The 22881-nt window shown below is 36.9% G+C and overlaps 1 protein-coding gene across 1 annotated transcript in view; it reads right to left on the reverse strand.

The window, feature by feature from the left end:
• The window catches only part of CAT (catalase), a 31736-nt gene extending 11572 nt beyond the window's left edge, over window positions 1-20164 (reverse strand). Inside the window, exons 1-6 of the mRNA XM_081971536.1 lie at window positions 20047-20164; window positions 10616-10787; window positions 8850-8960; window positions 7913-8043; window positions 6163-6267; window positions 747-872 (exon numbers count right to left, since the gene is read on the reverse strand). Of these exons, the coding sequence (XP_081827662.1) occupies window positions 747-872; window positions 6163-6267; window positions 7913-8043; window positions 8850-8960; window positions 10616-10787; window positions 20047-20112 (711 nt within the window). The 5' untranslated portion in view covers window positions 20113-20164. The remainder of the gene's footprint in view (window positions 1-746; window positions 873-6162; window positions 6268-7912; window positions 8044-8849; window positions 8961-10615; window positions 10788-20046) is intronic.
• Between the last annotated feature and the right edge of the window lie 2717 nt (window positions 20165-22881).

The raw sequence follows: 22881 nt of genomic DNA on the forward strand, positions 1-22881 counted from the left end.
TCACCCTGTACGCATGTACGCCAGAAACCTGGAAGACAAGCAGGCAAAGCCGCATGTGCCAGGCGACATGGCTTCACATGTCACTTTGGGAACGTGTGCCATAGGTTCGCCACCACAGCACTAGGTCATCACAAACGACATGATGGCTTAGTGGTGAGAGTCTTCTCTCACCCTCCCCACTCGGAATGTTGGGAGTTCAATCCTGGGTAATGGCAGATGTCTCTCTCTCAGCATATAAAGAAAAAATATCTGCTGACAACTCCATGTAGGGGTAAGGAAGGGCATCTAGTCAGTAAATGCTCAGCTCCATCCAGTCACCCAGACGGAGCCCGAATTAAGGGACTACAAGATTATTATTTTAAAAATCATGCCCTAAACCCAGTGAGAGCAATCTGCATTAAAAATGTAAATGTGCTGTAAGAGAATGTTTATAAAGCTGCTATACAAGAAACAAATCTAGGCCCGAGGATATATTGTGAAATTATATTCAGGGAAAACAGTATTACAGGTGGAAGGAGTAAATTTTTCTAACGTTATGAAGGAAAATAGACGATTTTTGCTAAAAGTAATATTGTTATTAATTAAAAATAGGAACTGATATGAATGCAAGTGGCTTTGCCTAGCAATTTAGTGCATAGTCAATATAGATAGAAAGAAATAAGATATGTTATCAGAAGGCGGAGTCAGGGACAGACTTTTGATGGCTCAACATAGAAGAGAAAATAGTAACAGTAGGCCATAATTACCTTTACATGAAATTTGCAGTACACCGCATTGCCATATGCATTGACCAGCTTAAAAGTATGTGACCCATAGCCATTCATGTGACGGTGCCCATCTGGAATGCCACGATCACTGAACAGGATTGATACCTACATGAGCCAAAACAACGTACATAGCCATCTTTAATGAGAACACAGAGGCCAGATTCCATTGAATAGCTGTCTCCTTCCACACAAAAGTATATTCCAATTGTATTTCTTGCCTATTCTCATCCAGCCCTACTCAATATCTATAATGCCATATTGCAGTTTTAGAACATTCATTCAAGAAATAAGAACCATTAGGCTCCGTGTAGAGAATGCTTCCTTTCATACACTCATGTTTCAGACGAAAAATGGTGTCTGAGCCAGTTAGCAACATATTAAGGCAGGGGTGTCCAAACTTGGGAACTTTAAGACTTGTGGACTTCAACTCCACAAGTCTTAAAGTTCCCAAGTTTGGACACCCCTGTATTAAGGGAAGGAACAATCATATACACTGTTAAGCAAATGTTACACACAGATCCAGTGTGGTATAATATTAAGTTACCAGGAGAATGTGAGTTCTAGACTTAGAAAGCAGGAGAGTGTGAGTTCTAGCCCAGTGGTGGGTTCCGCCTGGTACGGCCCAGTATGGCCATACCAGTACTAGCTGGGAGCAGCTGACAGCATACCGGTACGGTGGCTTGTTTAGCCCACCCGCCTGCTCGTGTTCCATCCCTGTTTTTAAAGCAACCCCCAATTGCACAAACGCTCACAGGTGGCTTTGTGCATAAGGTACAGCTAGAACAGTGGTGGGTTCCTTTCCCTGTCGCTACCGGTACGCTGCTCACAGGGGCCGCACGTCCTGTTTGTGCAGAGGGGCGGTGGAGTGTGCATGTGTGTGGGCACTGCACACACATGCACAGTCCACCACCCCTGTTACACCCAGCTGCTTGTCGGAGCTCGCGCAGGCACCACATGCTGTGCACGTGTGTGCAATTGGCCGGTTGCTTTAAAAACAGGTATGAAGTGAAGTGGTATATCTTTAATTGATTTCTATAAAAAGCTTGCAACTGAGCACTCCTCAGGAGTAAGGACCATCTTTATTATTTGTAAAAATACCTCAAGGTGGCAAACATTCCAAAAGTCCTCCCTCCTATTTTCCCCACAACAGCAGCCCTTGTTTGCCATTGCTTCTTTCCTAGGGCTGAGAAATAGTGACTGGCCCAAGGTTACCTAGCTGGCTTTGTGCATAAGGCAGCGGTGTCCAAACTTGGGAACTTTAAGACTTGTGGACTTCAACTCCCAGAATTCCCCTGGGGAATTCTGGCTGGCTGGGGAATTCTGGGAGTTGAAGTCCACAAGTCTTAAAGTTCCCAAGTTTGGACACCCCTGGCATAAGGTACTGCTAGAACAGTGAGCCAGTCACTATTTCTCAGCCCTAGGAAAGAAGCAATGGAAAACAAGGGCCTTTGTTGTGGGGAAAATAGGAGGGAGGAGTATTTGGTATGTTTGCCACCTTGAGGTATTTTTTAAAAATAATAAAGGTGAGATTTAAAAACTAAAATAAATACAAAACATGGTCCTTACTCCTGAGGAGTGTTCAGTTGCAAGCTTTTTATAGAAATCAATTGAAGATATACCACTTCACTTCATGGAAAGTATTTATGGAATAGCTACTCAGAAGAAGACCAACAGTGTTTCTAATACCACTGTTTTTCAGTCTTCTTTTTCTTAAAACAAACCATCATTTTAATTTCTGTAATTACTGATTTTAAAAATGGCTGGTTTTGTCGTGATAATTTTATTTGATGTATTTGTACTGCCTTTGTATTTATACTGTTCTTTTGGTAAATTGTTGTAGGAGAAAGAGCTACACAATAAATAAGTAATATATCTACAATTGAAGAACAATTTCTAAGGAACATCTCTGGACTATGTGCAACAAATGGTTAAACTTAATTTAGGAATTAACCAAATAAAAAGAATAGGAAAAGAATTGAGGCCTTTGAACTATGGTGCTGGAGAAGACTCCTACAAGTCCCTTGGACTGCAAGGTGATCAAACCAGTCAGTCATAGATGAGATCAACCCTGACTGCTCTTTAGAAGGCCAGATCCTGAAGATTAAACTCAAATACTTTGGCCACCTAATGAGAAGGAAGGACTCACGGTTGAGGGCAAAAGAAGAAGGGGATAACAGAGAATAAGGTGGCTAGATGGAGTCATTGAAGCAGTTGGCATGGGCTTAAATGGACAGCGGGGGATGATAGAGGACAGGAAGGCCTGGAGGAATGTTGTCTATGGGGTCGTGATGGGTCGGTCATGAATTTGCAACTAACAACAACAACAATCAAATAAAAATATCTCCAATATCTTCCCAATAAATCTAATGCTGTCTCAGAACATCCCAAATTATTTTCCAGCCTGGAATTAAAAGAATTGGAGTTGCCTGTGTGAAACTCACACAGTATTTCAATTACTAGCTTATGTTACTGAGCATTTATTACTGCAATACTGCATTCTAACACTGTATGGCAGTGCTTCTCAAATAGTGGGGCGGGTCCCCCAGGGGGGGCGCGAGGCTCCGTAAAGGGGGGCTCAGCTCAAATTATTTTATATATTTTTGGTTTGCAGGTTAAAGTTTTTTTTTAATATTGTGTTCCTTTAAATCCTGTGCTCCTTTAAATCTTTTCTGCTACAGTTAATAAAGCTATTCTTTGTTGTAAATTGATCCACATTTCTTTCTTTTTTTATTCTCTTATACGTTAATAAGGATACAGTGTTATGCAGAGGTGTACTTATGACAATTTTATAGACAAATGATACTATTTACAGTTGCGCAGGGGGCGCGAAATGTTTTCTTCTTCCTAGGGGGGGCATGACAGAAAATAATTGAGAAGCACTGCTGTATGGTAACACAGTGGTTAGAATACAGGTTAGAATACAGTATTGCAGGTTAACTCTGCCCATAGCCAGACGTTCGATCCTGACTGTAGTATGTAGTAAAAGGAGGATCCAGGTTGTTGGGACAATATGCTGACATTTGTAAAATGCTCAGAGAATGTTGTAAAACACTATGGAGAAGTATAAGTCTAATTGCTATTGCTATTTTATTCTCATAATTAAACATTCTAACTACAACCATATAATTGCAACACAGATTCTGCAAATCTTTCCATGGGGAAAGATGGATAGTTTCTTCTTTATATATAAAGCAAGCTTTGAAAGCAGTCTTGAGTTTTTCTTTAAAAAAAATAGTCTTAGACTCAGCTAGCATTATTTTTTTAAAAATCTTTTTAGTTGCTTTTTGTATGTTATGAAATTTTTATTGATTTTGCAAATATAAGGTAACAACAGATAAATAAAAAACATTGTTCTTCACCATAATTTATGGCTTTTATACACATTGTATGCATATTTCTATATTCATATTTCTACTGGCAAAGACATATTAATTTCAAGAAATTCTAGACACTACCCTATCTTTCTCTCCTTCCCTTCATATTTGTAGGAGTGGAAGTGGAACAAGAAATGGCTTATTGTAACTTTTTGGCTTTTATCTTAAAAAATGAAGATGCCAAAGAAACTAAACCAAGTTCTATTCTCTCTTGAGAAATTTTTCTATGATGAAAAAATGTAATTTAATATAGCAACATAATAAGAATCAAGTCTTTACTTTGTATCTCCTAGTCCAGTGGTCAGCAAGCCGCGGCTCACGAACCAAATGCGGCTCTTTACACATTTTAATGCGGCTCTTCTGTGTGCCGGGCGCCCGCACCCCTCCCTCCTCTCGGGCTTCGGAGGGAAGCTTCTGCAAAAGCCCGGGCGAGTGACAAGTCTCCCAGGCTGTAATTTGCCGAGCTGTACGCGCGCGCCTGTTTTCCACGGCGTGGAGCAGCGGCGAGATTCTGCGCGGCGAGCGATGATTCTGGGGGCCATCAGTGGGGGGGCAGGGTCCCCCCTCGCGTTCCTCATCTTCCCGGATGGCCCCTGGAATCATCGCTCGCCACGCAGAATCTCGCCGCTGCTCCATACCGTGGAAAACAGGCCCGTGCGCACAGCTCGGAAAATTACAGCCTGGGAGACTTGTTGTCAATCGCCCAGGCTTTTGCAGAAGCTTCCCTCCGAAGCGTTCCGAGGGAGGGCTGTAAACTTCCCTCCGAAGTCTTGGGAAGTTCTGAGGAGCCCCCCAAGGCAAAACGCCGCTGCCAGGTAGTTAAAAGTACGTCTCTGATTCGTCTCTGTCAGTCTCTCTCTGATTCCCTCCCTCACTCCCTCTCTCTGTTCCTCTCTCTGTCTGTCTGTCTCATTCACACACACACACACACACTGTGGTCACCTTGTTGAGTGTTCCAATCACATTTGAAACACTTGGAACACTCAACAAGGTGACCACAGTGTGTGTGTGTGTGTGTGTGTGTGTGTGTGTGTGTGTGTGAATGAGACAGACAGACAGACAGAGGAACAGAGAGAGGGAGTGAGGGAGGGAATCAGAGAGAGACTGACAGACAGACAGACACACACACACACACACACACAGAGACAGAGAGGGGGAGGGAGGGAGAGAAAGATAGACAGACAGAGAGAGACACACACACAGAGTGAGTGATTAAGTGAATGAGTGAGAGACAGACACACCCACATACACAGAGTGACAGAGAGAGAGGGAGGGAGGGGAGAGAGACAGAGGGAGAGACAGAGACAGACACACACACACACACACACACAGTGAGTGAGAGACAGACAGACACACACACACACACACACAGAGTGACAGAGATGGGGGAAGGAGGAGAGAGAGAGAGAGATACAGAGAGAGTGACAGACAGATAGACACCCAGAGAAAATGACAGAGGGAGACAGAGAGGGAGGGAGGGAGAGAGAGTCAAAGAGCCAGAGAGAGAGAGAGAAAGAAAAAGAAAAAAAGAAAGAAAGTGGGAGAGAGAGATGAAATTAAAAACAACAACATACAAACCTGACTTACTCAAACTATCCAAGGAAATGCAAGGCCAATGTTCACATTAGTGGTTGTGACTTTGTCAGTCATTGTCAGGATGTAATTTTCTCTACATTGTAAGGCAAATTTTACGGAATTTAACGTTATCGATAAATAATATCGTTCTAAAGTTTTTGTTTTATTAGTTGTGTTATTTGTATCCACCCGACCTATGTGGATACTTGCATGCAGAATATTCTCAATAAAAACTTATTGAAACTAAAAACAGTGTACCATCCTATGTATTTTCGGTTTTAAAAATGCGGCTCTCCAAATAAATTTCAATCGTGGTTTTGGCGAGATTTGGCTCAGTTGAAAAAAAAGGTTGCCCACCACTGTCCTAGTCTCTGTCATTTTCTCTGAGCTCAAGTTGAAGAATAGATGGCTTAAATGAAACAGACTAAAAGGGGGTAAAATCTTACCTGGTGCAAAGATTCAGGGCGAAGACTCCAGAAGTCCCATGCCATGTTTGGGTCTTTCAGATGTGTCTGTGGATTCCTCTTTTGAGTATGAATAAAAGATGGAAACTAACAGAGTACAAGAACAAAGAATTAAAATGCTATACACTTAAATTTAAGTCTACGGGTAAAGGTTCTTCTCACACATATATGCTAGTTATTCCTGACTCTAGGGAGTGGTGCTCATCTCCATTTCAAAGCCAAAGAACCAACGCTGTCCGAAGATATTTCTGTGGTCATGTGGTCGGCATGACTAAACGCCGAAGGCACACGGAACGCTGTTACCTTCTCACCAAAGGTGGCTCCTAGTTTTCTGCTTGCATTTTTACATGCTTTCAAACTGCTAGGTTGGCAGAAGCTAGAATAAGTAACAGGATCTCACTCTGTTCCATGGTGCTAGGGATTTGAACTGCTGAACTGCCAGCTTTTCTGATCGACAAGCTCAGCATCTTAGCCACTGAGCCACCACATACCTACAAAAGCTACAGGTAGTCCTTGCTTAACAACCATTTGCATAGTGACCATTCAAAATTATAAGTTCACTGAACAAAGGGGTTACCACTCGTGATTGTTGTGGTGCCCCCATAATCTTGATAGTGATATGTTTGTACTTATGGTTGGTTGCCCTACATCATATGATCGCCATTTGCAGTGTTCCCTGTCAGCTTCCCCAGAATGACAGTGGGAAAGCTAGTAGAGAAGGTTGCAAGCCACTGCCGCTAGCTGCCAAAATAACTTCCTTTATTTTCTTGGGACTGGCTGAAAAAATTATATCTTGAAATGCAAAGATTTCAGCATGGAGCATTTGCAGCATGGAATGTTTATAGCCAGCCCCCACAGACAAGAGGACTTCCTCTCGTTTCTGAGGGCTCACTGAAAAAGATCCAACCCAAAATTCAAGCAGGATTTTAAGCCCAGATAATTTATAGCCACAGAGCAGAGAGGTAGCACAGTAGACAAGGAGGATAGGGTTGTGGGGGAGGCCTTGGGAGGAGCAGTGCAGGCAGCATAACCGTGTCTCTCTGCTCAGGAACTAAAAGTCCTGCTAGTATTGTTCAATTCCAAGTGGAGAGGCAACGCAATAAGGTACAATAATGCAGCCCTGTTCAATAAGATGTATTGCTTGCTTGATCTGATTTATGCTCGCTGCAATAGAGAACTGTTGGCAGTTTGCAATACAGTGTCAATGAGTTCTAGGTGTCCGGAAGAAACTATAATGGCAAGTTCCAAAACAACGACCACGCTTATTATGGCAGAAACCTGATTAAAAGCATATTATTTACTTAGAATTTCAGATAGCATGATTTTTGTTTTTGCCAAGTTTTTTTCCCTCTCAGAGGATTATGTTATCCTGATATTATTTGCAAATATTTAGACGATAATATTCAGTTTTGCAAGCTGAATTTCTTGCAAAACCTTTAGTGCCATCCCATTTTAATAAAATGTTAAATGTGGAACAATGATCAAGAGAAACCTACAGTACATGGGAAATAATCCAAGTCAGGAATATTTATTTATAGAGTTAATTTCAGGTCCATTAAATTAGTGGTTTGCAATTGAAACATTTGAGATAGAATATTTATTTTTATTACTATACGCATTCAAATGGCATAGAAGACCCTTGTTAGAAGATATTGCTCTTCTAACACAATCTTCTTTTTCTTTACTTTTTAAGGTCCCATAAATCATAAATATCAATAATGTTCCAATTTACCATTATTGGATCTCTAATGAAGAAGATGGGAGTGTTGTTCCCTACAAGATCCCAATTTCCATCTTCAGTGTAGAACTTCATTGCAAAGCCTCGGGGATCACGCACTGTGTCAGCTGAGCCTGATTCTCCAGCTAAAAAAAAACACACCCTCTGATTAAATCCTATGTTCATAATCTAGTACCTTGAACGACATTGCCAATTTATTTATTTACTGTGGAATCTATAATCCAGAAAGTTGACATTTAAGAGATAAAGAGCAGAAGCAGAATTGCACAGAAGTAATTTAAAGTTCAGAGGGATAGCAGGAGGCTAGGAAGGTGTGACTTAATAAACATTACTTATAAATGATCTTTTAAACACAAATAATTTACAAAATACGTTCACTGACTAAATGCAGAAAAAGCACATGAAATATTCATGAAATTTACACCTTGGTTTCATTCTTTAAATGTATTGGAGATGCCCACTCAGCAGACTCTGGACAGTTTAGAAAATATAATACTAAATTAAAACAATTAAAAACATCTAACAAAACAAGACAATACAAATTTTAAAAAACAGCTGTTTTAATCAAACTGTCAAATAATGTTATAAATTATATGTCATTATTCTTTCAGATACATGCAGACATAAACATTCTTTAGAGAAATAATATACCTATATTTTGGGTATTACTAAAACTTGCTCAAGGCTATACATGTGTTGATCCTTTCCTGTAATAACCTATTTAATAAGATTCTATTAAAAATTAAGAAAATATACAGAATCAAAATTTCATATTGAAGATGTTATTTATTAAATGACATTGACTAGTATCAATTGAAAACAGCATATAAACATCCACTGAAATAAATGTGTTTTACACACACACACAGTGAAACTCCTTTATATATGAAGAAAATAAATTAGATGCACTGAAAGTCTGCAAGATCCTTACCAACAGTTGAAAATCGAATAACCATTGGAGTTCTTTTGCCTATGTGCTCAAATACCTTTGCCTTGCAGAATTTGGTGATATCATGAGTCACTTCAAAAAAGCCAAATGCTCCTGAAAAATTAAAAGGGATTAGTTTATTACAATTTTAAAAAGATTGTTCCAAAGTTCATAGATTTGCAAAGAATATCAGTTATGGTAGATGAAACAGAAGATAATGTTTTCATTATAATCAGCAGCTTATAAGTACACATTTTATGCTAATTATGCTAAAGATTATTCCAAAGTCCATAGATTTGGAAAGAATATCACCTACGGTAGAAGAAACATGAATATCAGGGGCTTACATGTACACATTTTTGTGATTTGGGGCAGGGAGAAATTACTAGAAATAAAGCATCTCCTGTTAATGAGTGTCTGATTCAACAAAGGATTCTAACAAAGGATTCTTAAAAAAAGAAAGATATCAACTTTCACTATTTTTTTTCTTGTTTCTCCCCTGACATTAACGTAAAGCAAATGAAACAATTATTGGATCCTTAGCCATTGCACACAAATGGTTTTTATAGACTGAGCAATAGTAATTCCTAAATATTTCTACTTATAGCATAGCATTCTTGATTAGATCTGTATGTAGAAAGGGTGTATTACATGCAATAAAAAACAGAACCTAAATTATCAGTAAATATTAAATATGCATAGTGATATTATGCTTAGCTCAATATAAACCTTTGAATCATAAATACATTTCTGGAGCAACAAATGCAAAGAATTCTTCCTCTGGTCAATACAATATTTCTGGGTTTTCTTTTTAAAAATCTCAGAAAATATTATGAGTCAACTGAAAGTTGACAAGTAAACTATGGTAGGTTAATAAAAGCTTATTGCATATGATACAATTAAGCAAGGATTCAGCAGAATAAATCATGATTTATGAATAATGTAGTATTACAGAACAAAGTGAAAAAAATTATAAAAAGATCTCATTCTCCAACATTAAAGAGGGTTGATCGGATTCTAATATTTTCTGGTTACTTCTATTCACAAGTCTATGAGCCATACAATTAATACAATTAATTAACCACAATTTTAATGTTTCAAACTTTTAAAGAAAAAATGTTAAATGTTATTAAATTGTATCTATCAGCAACATACAACCAGCAAAGATAAATAAAGTTAAGATAAAAACATAACTTTAAACTCTCACAAATGGATAGATAATTCAAATTCTAATGAAGAAAATCAGTAGGAAAAATTAATATTGCAATAGCTAATTATCATTGGTTGCCTCTCAGACTACTGTACATACTCAACTTATGACCACAATTGAGCCAAAACTTTCTGTTGCTTAAGTGAAACATTTGTGAGTTGAACCCATTTTATGATCTTTCTTGCCCCAATTGTTAAGTGAATCATGAGAGTTGCTAAATCAGACAAACTGTTGTTAAGTGAATCTGGCTTCCTCCTTGACTTTGCTTGTTAGAAAGTCACAAAAGGGGATTACATGACCCCAGGACACTGCAACTGTCATAAATACGAGTCAATTGCCAAGTCTCTGAATTTTGATCACATGACCATGGGGATGCTACAATCGTAAGTGTGAAAACTGGTCAGAAGTCACTAATTTTCAGTGCTGTTGTAACTTGGAACAGTCACTGCTATTAAGTCAACAACTACTTGTGTAAACATGATAGAATAAAAAAAAGATTCCTGAATAGATTGATTAAAAGCATAAGAGGCACAGACACAATGCAAATTCAAAGACTAACCAGCTCCTTTGGCATGGACAACTCTCTCAGGAATCCTTTCTCGGTCAAAGTGTGCCAACTCATCCGTGAAAACCACATCCTGAGCCAGGAGTGGGCCTCTTGGACCAACGGTCAGGACATTCTTCTTGTCTCCCACTGGGATTCCGGCTCCTGTGGTTAAGGAATCAGCTTCCTAGGTTCAAAACAAGAATCACAGTTATAACAACAAAAGCATCCACAACTTTTTAAAGGTAACTTGACAACAATCCGAGATTACGTTGACAGACAAATCTGAGGAAATTTGCATTCTGTAGTTTCAGAAAAAATTGAGATATAATTATTTTATAATATGAATTAAGAGATTAGCTATGAATCCAATAAAATATCATTTTAATTTTAAAGACAGCTAGCGGTAAAACACAGAAGTGTCCATTGCAGGAATCATGAGCCAGGATAGAGTTTGAAAGCACTGAGAGTTTATTCCAGTGATGGCGAACCTATGGCACGCATTCCACTGGTGGCATGCACAGCCAACTCTGTGGGGAGGTGAGCCGTCGTCCCAGCTCAGCTCCCCTGGGCATGTGTGCATGCCTCCCACCAGCCAGCTGGTTTTCGGGTCAGAAAGGACTCCTCATTTTAAACCTGAGCTACCAATTTTCTCTTCTAATGTAAATGGAATCTCTGGTTACATTCAAAAGACTGGGGTTGCAGCATTGAAAAAATAAATGTATGGTTCTTTACAATAATAAATTGAAGACCTGATTGAACTTGCCACTTAGGAGCCTATTTCATACATATGTAGACTCTGTATGGACAAACAAATGCATTTCATAATGAGATATGGAACTCATTTACATAAATAGGTGAAAATGATAATTATATAAATGTATTATAAATATATATCTACTTGACTAATTACATTAGATAATACATAGATATATTAATATAGAGTTGCAATTATTTACATATAAAATGATATATATACCCTTTTTGTTGTTACTGTGTTTTTCTTTTCTTTTCTTTCTAAAGTTTAGATTTTTTTCTTTTTTTGGCAATGCAGGCATTTTTATATTTGTGAGGTTTTTTAACCTGTTATTTTAAAACAATAAAAGGATCTTTAAAAAGAAAAGGCTATTCTTGAAATTAAGCTATGCTGACATCAAAAAGTTCCTCTGAGATTTTAAAGTCAGCAAATGAAATAACCGCAATTCTAAGAAAGACAACTTCTTCAAAAGCATTTCATAATAAAGGTTTTCAGCCCAAGGGTGTTAGATTTCCATGTCACTAGGAAATATTTCTCCTAATGGAACCGCATAGTTTTCTGCTTGCATAGGTGCTATTCAGGCTCAGTAAGATGTTTAAAGGACATGGCTATAAGGCAGTGACGGGTTGCATCTTGTTACCATCTCTTGCAATGTTTCCTGAACTTAAATAATTACCTTTCTGCTTTGGATGAAAACTATTGCACGTGGCTATCACTCATCACAGAATCACTCATCACAGAACAACTACTACACTCAAAAGAGCTCTGAATTAGCTAAAGGCCACTTGATAGAGCGTCATATGGCTTGAGACCTGCATGCAGAAAAATAAAGCAGGATGGAAGACGAATTTTCCTAATGTTTTCTCATGCTTTGAAAAGAAGTCTTCGCTATTTTTAAAATTTTTGTGAAACATTCAAAAGACTTAAGAGTCCCTTAGAAGGTGGATTAACATGCATGTAGCAACTTAATTAAGGTACAGGTAGTCCGCCACTTCAAACCATTCCATCGTTTGAAGTTACAACGGCATTGAAAAAAATGACTTATGACCATTTTTCACATTTACGGATGTTGCAGCATCCCCATGGTCATGCAATCAAAATTCAAACTACAACTGGCTCATATTAGGATGGTTGCAGCATCTTGGGGACCATCTTACGACGGTTGCAGAATCTTTGGGGACATATGATCACCTTTTGCAATCTTCCAATAAGCCAAATGGAGAAGCCAGATTCACTTAACAATTATGATATTAAATTGACAACTGCAGTGATTCTCTTAACAATTGTGGCAAGAAAGGTCATAAAATGGGGCAAAACTCACCTAACAACTGTTCACTTAGGAATGAAAATTTTGGGCTCAATTGTGCTCATAAGTTGAGGACTACCTATACATCAAGGAATATGTACACAGAGAATCACTATGGGTTCAATGCATTCAGTTGTACATTTCAGGCTGTTTCATCCCCAGCTCTCATTAAGCAAAAAAATATTCCCCCAGTTCCAAATGCTTGACAAATCTTAGGACTTTGCTACACATGTAAACAAGTCATTAAATTATCTTCCTAGATGATTTCATGTGTTATATTTTTGAATGTGCCCCCAGCACTTCACTCAAAAGCCAATACTTCAATCTAGGTTTGACTCTTGCCTTAAAAAATAACATTATGGAATTTCAAATGAGAATTCTGTATTTGGTTTCATATCTTTGATCATTCATGCATCCTCGGTGATTCATGGTTGACTAGGGTGGCATTTAGCAACTGCTGATTTATCTAGGTATTTAAACCATTGTGTCAAACAAGATCACCCAGTGCATCCCACTCAAAACGAAAGATAAGAAACAGGATCATGCCAATGAAATCCTTTAGGGAATTACTTACAAATTGGGATCTACTTTTTTATCTCAAGGAATTATTCAAAAACGTATTCAGTTCAGAAATAACATGGACAAAGCACCCTGGGTAACTTTAAGCAAGAAACTAAAGTAGTGGTTTTTTTTTAAAATGGAGATCCAGAGACAGATACCAGTTTAAGTGATATTTTATTTTTGTTTAGTGACAACAACTTGAGAATTTTTTGACATTAATAAAATAACCATGCACAAGTTTCTGGGATGATATATCCCAGTTTTGTCTAGCTGCATGCTTCAGGGAAGTTTCATCATGAGACCTCATAAAACAGAAAATATTCCCACACTTCCAAAAGTCTTGATAAATCTGTTTTTTACTGCTGTGCTCCATGAATAAGAAAGCCATTAAATCATATTCCAGGGTGGCCCCAGGGTACCACACAATATCAGAAATTATTAAGACCTGTCATTACATTGTAATTCTTAAATATGAAAATTAAGTGAAATAACCATAGCATATAAATGAAGGTAGTAATCAAATTAACTACCTTCAAATTTAATTAAGTTTAAAAATGTTAAATGTAACAATAATATAATGTAACAATAATATAATGTAACAATAGTAATTTTATTTATTCTGTGCTTATAAGACAGCACTTTTCTACAATGAAACAACAAATCTAATAAAATCAATTTTGTCCAGACCCTAGTTACTAAATTTGTATTAATGCATTTATCCAATTCTGGATTTTAGAGCAGTTTCATTTCCAGACTGTACAAAACAGGAATATTCCAACATTGCAAAATGCTTGATAAATGTTTTAACTTTTATTTATTTCTTCGAAGTATCTGCAGTGAAATCATCATCCTAGAATACACACAATTGTTCGTACCAGTAACCCCTAAAACAAAAAAGGCAATAAAATAATAGACATTATTCTTCACCGTGGCTATTTTTTATATTAAGGAAGTGCTGAAATCTTGCCATTGGGTTTCTTAGTTGCTTTGTTCACTTATATAAAGTTGGAATGAAGTATTTAGAGAGGAGCCCAAGAATAAAAGATGTATATTAATTTATTAAGGCAGGATTTGATTTGTGAACATGACGAGCATATTTAATTCAACGGCTTGCAAAATACCTTTGGAGTGGTATAAGATAAACCATAATGATGTTTTTAATTATATCAACCCACATGATAGCATTGTTAATACACCCATTTAAATTGCCAGTATTTTTAAAAAGACCTTTATAAAAGGTCTATGCTGCAGGCAACCAGTCACACCTTGAATATCAACTTCTTATTTTACCATGTTTGTGATTTTTTTTATCTATATGATTTACAAGCTCTTCCTCATGCAATGGAATCTCATAATTAAATTAAATAGGGTTGAATGGTGATTGCAAATCTTAATGTGCATTTATACTGCAGAGAAATAGCCCAATGAGAATGAATTTAATTTACTTGCAATCTGTCAGACCTGCAAGCCATCTTTTCTTTTTGGACTTCAGGCCTGCCACACTTTCTATGATGGGAAACTGGGAGGAAGGATTGTGTGGAGCTGGGTGATGTGTAGCCATAACATCATTCTTCTCTGAAAGTCAAGGTCAACTTTGACTCTGCTCCTGCCCAGATCTGGATGGGAGGAATCTGTTTTCGTGGCAGTGAAAGATTGGACCATGTGATGAAATTGTGGGTGTTGGGGCAGGATCTTGAACTTTCAACTGGGTGGGAAAACCTGGAAGCTTTCAAATTTGGTTTTCCCAGATATGCCAACATAAATTGGAACTTTGAGGAATGTCTTGCCTCGTACTCTGATTTTATATTAGATGCTATTTGGAACCCTGACACAACCACTTCGTCATTTCAGTTGCAACTAAGATATCAGTGCAATTTTAAATTTAAATTGTCTTTTCTGTTTAAAATATATTATTTAATTATAACAAAAACATGCTACTTTAATGCTAAATATATCAGGACTTTGAAGCCCATCAAAAACTCATTGTATGCACTCTGAGTGCCAATTTTTTATAAATCAAAAAGATTAATTACAAAATTCATCTCTCATAGCTCATTCCATACATGTGTCAAGATTTATTTATTTATTTATTTATTTATTAAATTTGTTAGCCGCTCCCTCTCCACAAAGGGACTCGGGACGGCGTACAATAAATAAAAACACATATTATAAAATTACACATTGTACGGAGGAGGTATAAAACACAATACAATCATTATAATAACATAGAAATATTAAAATAAGTTAAAATTAAAACCCCAATGGAAATTACAAGTTTAAAAATTGCCAGGAGGAGTAAAATGGAGCTATGGTTGAGCCAGGCCTGCTAGTTGAAAAAGGTGGGTCTTGAGTTTTGAACTGAAGGAGCGGAGGTCGGTGGTAATCCTAATATCCGGGGGGAGGTCATTCCAGAGGGCTGGGCCCATCACAGAGAAGGCCCTACTCCTGGGCGCCGCCCTTTGGCACTGCTTAGTGGACGGCACCCGGATACTAAACAGAATACAATTCTGCAATACTCATTCTATTAATCAAGTTTAATATTTGATTAATATTAACTCAAGTTTCATATTAAGTCATGTACCATATCTCCAAAAGCCTTTTACGCTTATTTTTCATTAAACCGTGATGTCGATGCTACTTGGAAAAATCAGTAATCAGCATGCTATTGTGAGTATGATCAGTTACACAACATCCATACTGGTAGTCCTTGCTTAATAATGGTAACTTGGACTGAAATTTCTGATGCTAAGCAAGATAGTAATTAAGCATGGGATCATATGACAGTTAGTGATGGAAATCCACTTTTCCATTGCTGTTGTTATGCAAGGAATGTAGCTTGTTAAGCGAGGATGTCATCACAACTTCCTACTGGCCTCCAACAAGCAAAGTCAATGGCAAAGGTGGCAGGAAGTTCCAAATATCAGGTGGCCTGCAAGCAAACCAATGGACAGGTAAATGGCTGCCATGGAGTGGGAGATAGGGTTGTTTGCTGCCAGCTGAGGGAGAATATGCATTTCTCTCGCATGGCATGAGTATGGCAGGGCTGGGAATGGTTGCTGCTGGGTGTGGGATGGTATGTAGGTTGTTGGAGTGGCTGGATGAGGAGTGGCTGCTGCCAGGTGCAAAACAGTGTGAGAGGTACTACAATGCCGCTGCAAAAGCATGGGCAGGCCAATTGCACAAACAATTTACCGAAGCAACTTGCAACTTTCTCTGCCATTTAATTTGAGTTTGCTTGTGGGAAGTTGGCAGGGAAGGTTACAAATGGCAACCACATGACTGCAGAAACTATAAATATCAAAAGTGTGGGCTGGTTGCCAAAATAATGTACATGTGCATGCTGGCTGTAACTTTGACAATGTCATAAGTACCTCTTGTTCAGTGCCCTCATTTGAATGGTTACTGAATGGTTGTTAACTAAGAACTATCCGTATATTTGAAGTCAAACTGGTGACATCGTCTGTATCTCATGATCTCCTCTAATAGACAGAGGATGAATTCCAAGTATAAATGTGGGACAATACATATTCAATTGCAACAGCAGAAAGAGATAGGGAAGGCTTTCTTCATTTATATCACCCTCCTACTCTGATTGTTGTGATCATTTTCCCTGGTATTTCAAAAGGAGTTTCTGTGGCAGATTTTCTGATAAGAGATGAGAAATGGAATTAATCCCTTCAAGTTGCCTATCCACCTTTTCTACCATTTATCACAGAATATACTGTAGCTAAGTGGGAGAAAGCAGGGCAAGAGTGTTAATCATATTAATGCATCTCAGCACAATGTATAATCTTCATAATGAAATCACACTTAGTAAGTTCTACATTCTAAAAAAAATACTGTACTTTTACTGGAAGCAACACTTCCATCCAATTAAAAAATTGAATCTTAATTGAATTGAACCCTTTAATAATACTGTATGACTTCCTAGACTATAGTTTTCGTCTATTTAAAAGGATAACTGGTGAATTGAACAGTCCTCCCAATCTCTACTTGTTGAATACACTTCAGATCTGCTTTATAGGTTGCAGGCTAGGAAGGGAGCAAAGGAGAGAACAGCAAAAGAAACTTATCATACAAACTGAAGATAGATCATGCACTGAGATACACAGCCATCTTTTGTACAATTTAGCTAGAATTATAAAAACATTAATAATGTTTAAGCTGAAAAATCACCTGCTTGTATCCTGGTTAAGTCTGTTAAATTGTATATCAAAATCTTAAAAAGTTTCTTTAAAAGACACTGGAGGGAATATAAATTTTAATTTTACTGCACTGTAAACAAATGCAGTTGAATGATAAAGAGAGAAATCAACTTTATTGCTTTTCATTCTATTTTGGAATCTTCAATCAAAATAGCCTAAAATAATTAATGATCCCATTATTTAATAATTGAGCTTCCTGGTTAATAAAAAAGAAAAGAAAAATAGAACAAAATTGACTAGCATAGTGTTGACTTTTCCTTAGATGTATTTATGTGTGCAGAGTTTTGTTTCTTCCATTCAATTATGTCAGATCATGATCAGGATTTTTCAGTAGTAGTTTGCCATTGCCTGATTCCTAAGGCTCAGTGAGCAATTAGCCCAAGGCCATCCAGCTCTGTACCTAAGGCAAGACTAGAACTCACACTCTCCCATTTTCTAGTCTGATGCTTTAACCACTATACCAAACTGGCTCTCTTGTAGTTTATTACATTGTATTAAAGTAATTACCAGTTAAGCAAAGGCAGAAAACAGATTGTTTGCTTCATCTTAATTTGATTCTCAAAAGCATGCTGAAAATGACTTTGAGTTGCCTGAGACTGCTTCCTTCTATCCCAGCTTCTTCATTGTTCTTTCTGCACCAACTCAGAAAGCTCAAGCTGCCCCAAGAGCTGCAGATTCTGTTCTACAGAGGAATTATTGAGTCTGTCATCTGAGCCTCTATAACTGTCTGGTTTGGCTCCGCACCAAACAAGACAGACACAGACTTCAATGGATAATTAGAACTGCAGAAAAAACAACTGCTACCAACCTGCTTTCCATTGACGACCTACATACTGCATGAGTCAAAAAGAGGGCTGTGAAAATATCTACAGACCCCTGACATCCTGGACATAAATTGTTTCAACTTCTACCCTCAAAACGACCCTATAGGCCACCGCACACCAGAAGAACTAGACACAAGGACAGTTTTTTCCTAAATAACATCACTCTGCTAAATAACTAATCCCCACAATACTGTCAAATTATCTAAGAGTATTACTATTATTATTCTCTTCCTTCCTAGTACCTATCTCTTTCCTAGTACCTAACTCTTTCCACTTATGACAATAATCATGTTGCTTGTATCTTTAAATTTTATATTGTTTTATTTGTTTCCTAGTATAATTTGATTGCTTATTAGTAACCTATGACTATCACTAAGTGTTGTATCTCATGCTTCTTGATATATGTATTCTATTTTATTTTTCTTTATATACACTTAGGAGTATATGCACCAAAGACAAATTTCTTGTGTGTCCAATCACACTTGGCCAATAAAGAATTCTGTTCTGTTCTGTTCTATTTATTCTAATGGCTAAAATTGAAAATTATATTTCAAGTCAGAATAAAGCATATGGATTTAGGCAGATTTCAATTTATACCTGACCCACTGGTATCTGTTGGATTGATATTAATTCTTCTTAAATATTTCTTTCAATCCAACAGATACCAGTGGTCAAGTATAAATTTATTTCTCTTGAAATAGGGTTCAAAAATGTGGTGTGGATGAATTGTACCAGGACCTGCATTTTCTATTGTAAGATGGTACCACGAATATTACATACCGTATTTGACAGAATATGGCAGATGCTGAGAAAGTATTTTCCTTCTTGATAGAAATAAGTCATTATAAAAAGTGTAGTTAAGAATCGTTTGTCCCAAAATATAAGCTACATTAGACAATTTTATACAAACTGTAAGTGAAGATTATGGAGATCATGTTGAAAAGCCTTTTTATAAAAGATAAACAATTCTATTATTATTATTATTATTATTATTATTATTATTATTATTATTATTATTATTATTATTATTATTATTATTATTATTATTATCATCATCATCATCATCATCATCATCATCATCATCATCATCATCATCATCGAAATTTGCCATCTGTCTCACTGCGGGTCTACTCTAGGAAGTTACAATAATAAAAAGGAAGAAAATGAAAGGACTCTAAACAATAAAATAAAACAATGAAATAACTGGGAGTGGGGGACACTAAGGAGAATACATCTATAGGATCACCCAAAAGATGGACAGAGTGCAAGGGGAGAAGTGGAAAATGCCATGAATCCACCAGCCACCTTTACAGTGAAGCTCTCCCATTTCATCCTCAGACCAACCAGCAGAGCCAGGTTGCATGCTTGTCCCTTTGAACTCTTTACAAAACTAATAAAAGGATTAAAGTAAGAAAAAAAGAAAATAAATTACTCTTTAGTCAACCTTTATCTATTTGATATTTTTAGTTGTATTGTATTTTACAAGCAAGAAACGCACTGCTTACTGTATCTTGCAAAAAGAGAGAGATGTAGAGTATCCAAACCAGATCAAATCTTACACATCTCCAACTCCGTTTTGCTGCTATCTGTTGTCCCATTACAAAATAAAGCACACGCTTCTCTGCGGCTCCATGAACAATATACTGTACTACATCACGCTATTCCAGATTGATCTCCTCCGCCCTCTCCCCGGATGCGCTCCGACAGACTTTCCTCGGCACGCAAACGCGCGCCAGAAAGACAGACTCTGCCGGGATTGGGGAGGGGAGGTGGGGGGAGACCGCCGCCGGTACCTGCGAGCCCCGCTCCTCTTGCCAGCGCTTCAGCTGCTCCTTAGCGAAATCCCGATTGCCGGCCATTTGTGGAGACTCGAAGACCCTGATCCTAAGAGAGATGGGACGCTGTCGGCTGGGGAAGCACTTATGTCAAAGGTCTTTATTGCGAAAAAAGGGAGCAACTCCTCAAAGCTGCATCGTTAACAGCCGGATCCAACGGCTTAATATAAGCCTCCCGAAAATTCAACGCCCTCGCGGCCCCACCCCTTCTTTTCTTCATTGGTTTGGGGCTCCCTCACCAAGTTTCTTCTCCGATGCTTAGTGGGTCAAGAGTCGAATAACTGATATTTTGGATGCTTGCAAAGGAACATTTGGAGACAGGGTAGCTGGGCGGCTTGCGGACCTGAGAAAAACGATTGGAAGAAAGGGATCCGGTGGGGGCCACCTTATTATTTACATTTGGCAGGTAAATGTGCACAGCAGCATCCCTGAACTTGATGTTTGCCTGTTGTCTGAAACTAAGGTTCCCAATACAGGTAGTCCTCAGTTCGACCACAATTGAGCCCAAAATTTCTGTTGCTAAGTGAGTTTTGTCCCATTTTACAACCTTTCCTACCACAGTTGTTAAGTGAATCACCACGTTGGTAAGTTAGTAACACTTGAAACTAGTTAAGTGAAACTAGTGTCCCCATGGACTTTGTCAGGTCACAAAAGGTGATCACATGACCCCTGGACACTGCAAGTGTCATAAATATGAGTCAGTTGCCTAGCATACGAATGTTGATCATATGATCATGGGGATGCTGCCATGGTCATAAGTGTGAAAAACAGTCATAAGTCATTATTTTCAGTGCCGTTGTAACTTTGAAAAGTCACTAAATGTACTGTGGTAAGTCGAGGACTACCTGTATTCCCAACCAACATAATATTTATTTCTCACCTTATTAGAATTCAGTCTTTTTTTAAAATAAAATTTTTATTTTCAAACAAACACAAACACACAACACACATAACATAAAAGCCTCTTCAACTACATGCAGTGTGTCGATTGGTTACAAGGTCTTTCTGCATCCTTTCCATAGTCATCACTTGAATTTTATTAACATTCACATATTGTCAATCAAGATATCTTTGTATACATTGTTATTATGCTTCCTTTGTTTGATTATCACTATTGTCTCTCCATTTTAGACAGGGTATTCTAAATCTATAACCATTAATATTATAATGATTCATTGTATCATCTTCAATATATCCAATAATAAAGGGTTTTTTAAAATCCTATTTTAAGTCATTCTATTATTTTAGCATTGATAACATTCTATAATAATTTTCAATTCCATGTTTTTCCCCCATTATTAGTATCATCAATCTAATATACATGTATACAAATTGGTATAATTATTAAACATCCGTTAAGCCTAGCTATTATTACATCCTTTCAACATAAGGCATATTAAATTTGAAGTAAATGTATATTATGACATTTTATTACATCATCCTGAAATCATCCAATGATATTACATCTTTATATTCTATTCTATATATAATTGTTTATCTTTTATAAAAAGGCTTTTCAACATCATCTCCATAATCCTCACTTAGTTTGTATAAAATTTCACATTATCAATCTAGTATATATAAATGCTTTGTTATCATTATTAATCATTTATTTGGCTATAGCAATTATTACATTATATATAGCACTCAAAATTTAACTATATTTAACTAAAACCCATTGTGACATCAGTCTATTATTTTAGCATTGATAACATTCTCTAATAAGTTTCAATTCCATGTTTTTCTCCCATTATTAGTATCATCAATCTAATATACATGTATACAAATTGTTATAATTATTAAACATCCGTTAAGCCTAGCTATTATTACATTTTTTCAACATAAGGCATATTACATTTAAAGTAAATTTATATTATGACATTTATTACATCATCCTGAAATTATCCAATGATATTACATCTTTATATTCTATTCTATATAGCCCGGAGTTATAGTGGTCTTTTCAATCATTAAGTGGATCACCATGTGACTGCTCCTAATTTTATGCCTTTTTTTAGGCGGTTGTTAAGTGAAAACTGTTATCATTAAGCTGTTTTATATAATGGTTTGGTTTTTTTGCTACAAATTAGAAATAAATGTTGCAAACTAAGAAAAAAACCTCAAAAATTATGGTCACATGACTAAGGGATGTTGTAAATGGCCATAAAGGTGATCTGCTTGCCAGTAACCAAAAATGTGATAATGTGACTGCAGTGTATATGTGTTCAACCTTTGGAACTTTAAAATCAAGTGCCAAGTACCTTTGTGGTTGATCCATTGTATCATCAAACAGTCACTAAGTGAGAACTACCTATATAACATTTTTGCAATGTAGTTTTTTCATATTTTACTGCCATTATGTTTTGCATTTACTTTAATTTTAATTTAAATTGATTGTTGTAATGATTTTTATGTAGTCTTCATTATTGCTATGTATACCAACCAGAGTCACTATATGAGATGGGTGGCTATATAAATGTAAATAAAATAAATAGGTACATTCTCAGTTCATCAGTCCAGTTTAGCAGACTTCGGGTGCAATAAACAAAACCTGTTTGCTATTTCTGCATGTATAATTCTATGTATTGCAATTAAAAACATGGGACTTAAAAGCAAGTTAATGTGATTGTATGATTTTAATGTGAAGGACTTTAATAACTCAACTTAAGTTAACTATGTGAACCAATAACAAAATTATGTTTTTATATTCTAACATGGTATAATATAGAATTACAATATTTTAAGAGTATATCATATTTCTCAAAAGTATCTTTATTGACTTTGCATTACTCT

This window comes from Natrix helvetica (genome assembly GCF_964273705.1).
Source record: "Natrix helvetica genome assembly, chromosome: 1".
Lineage (NCBI taxonomy): Eukaryota > Metazoa > Chordata > Lepidosauria > Squamata > Natricidae > Natrix > Natrix helvetica.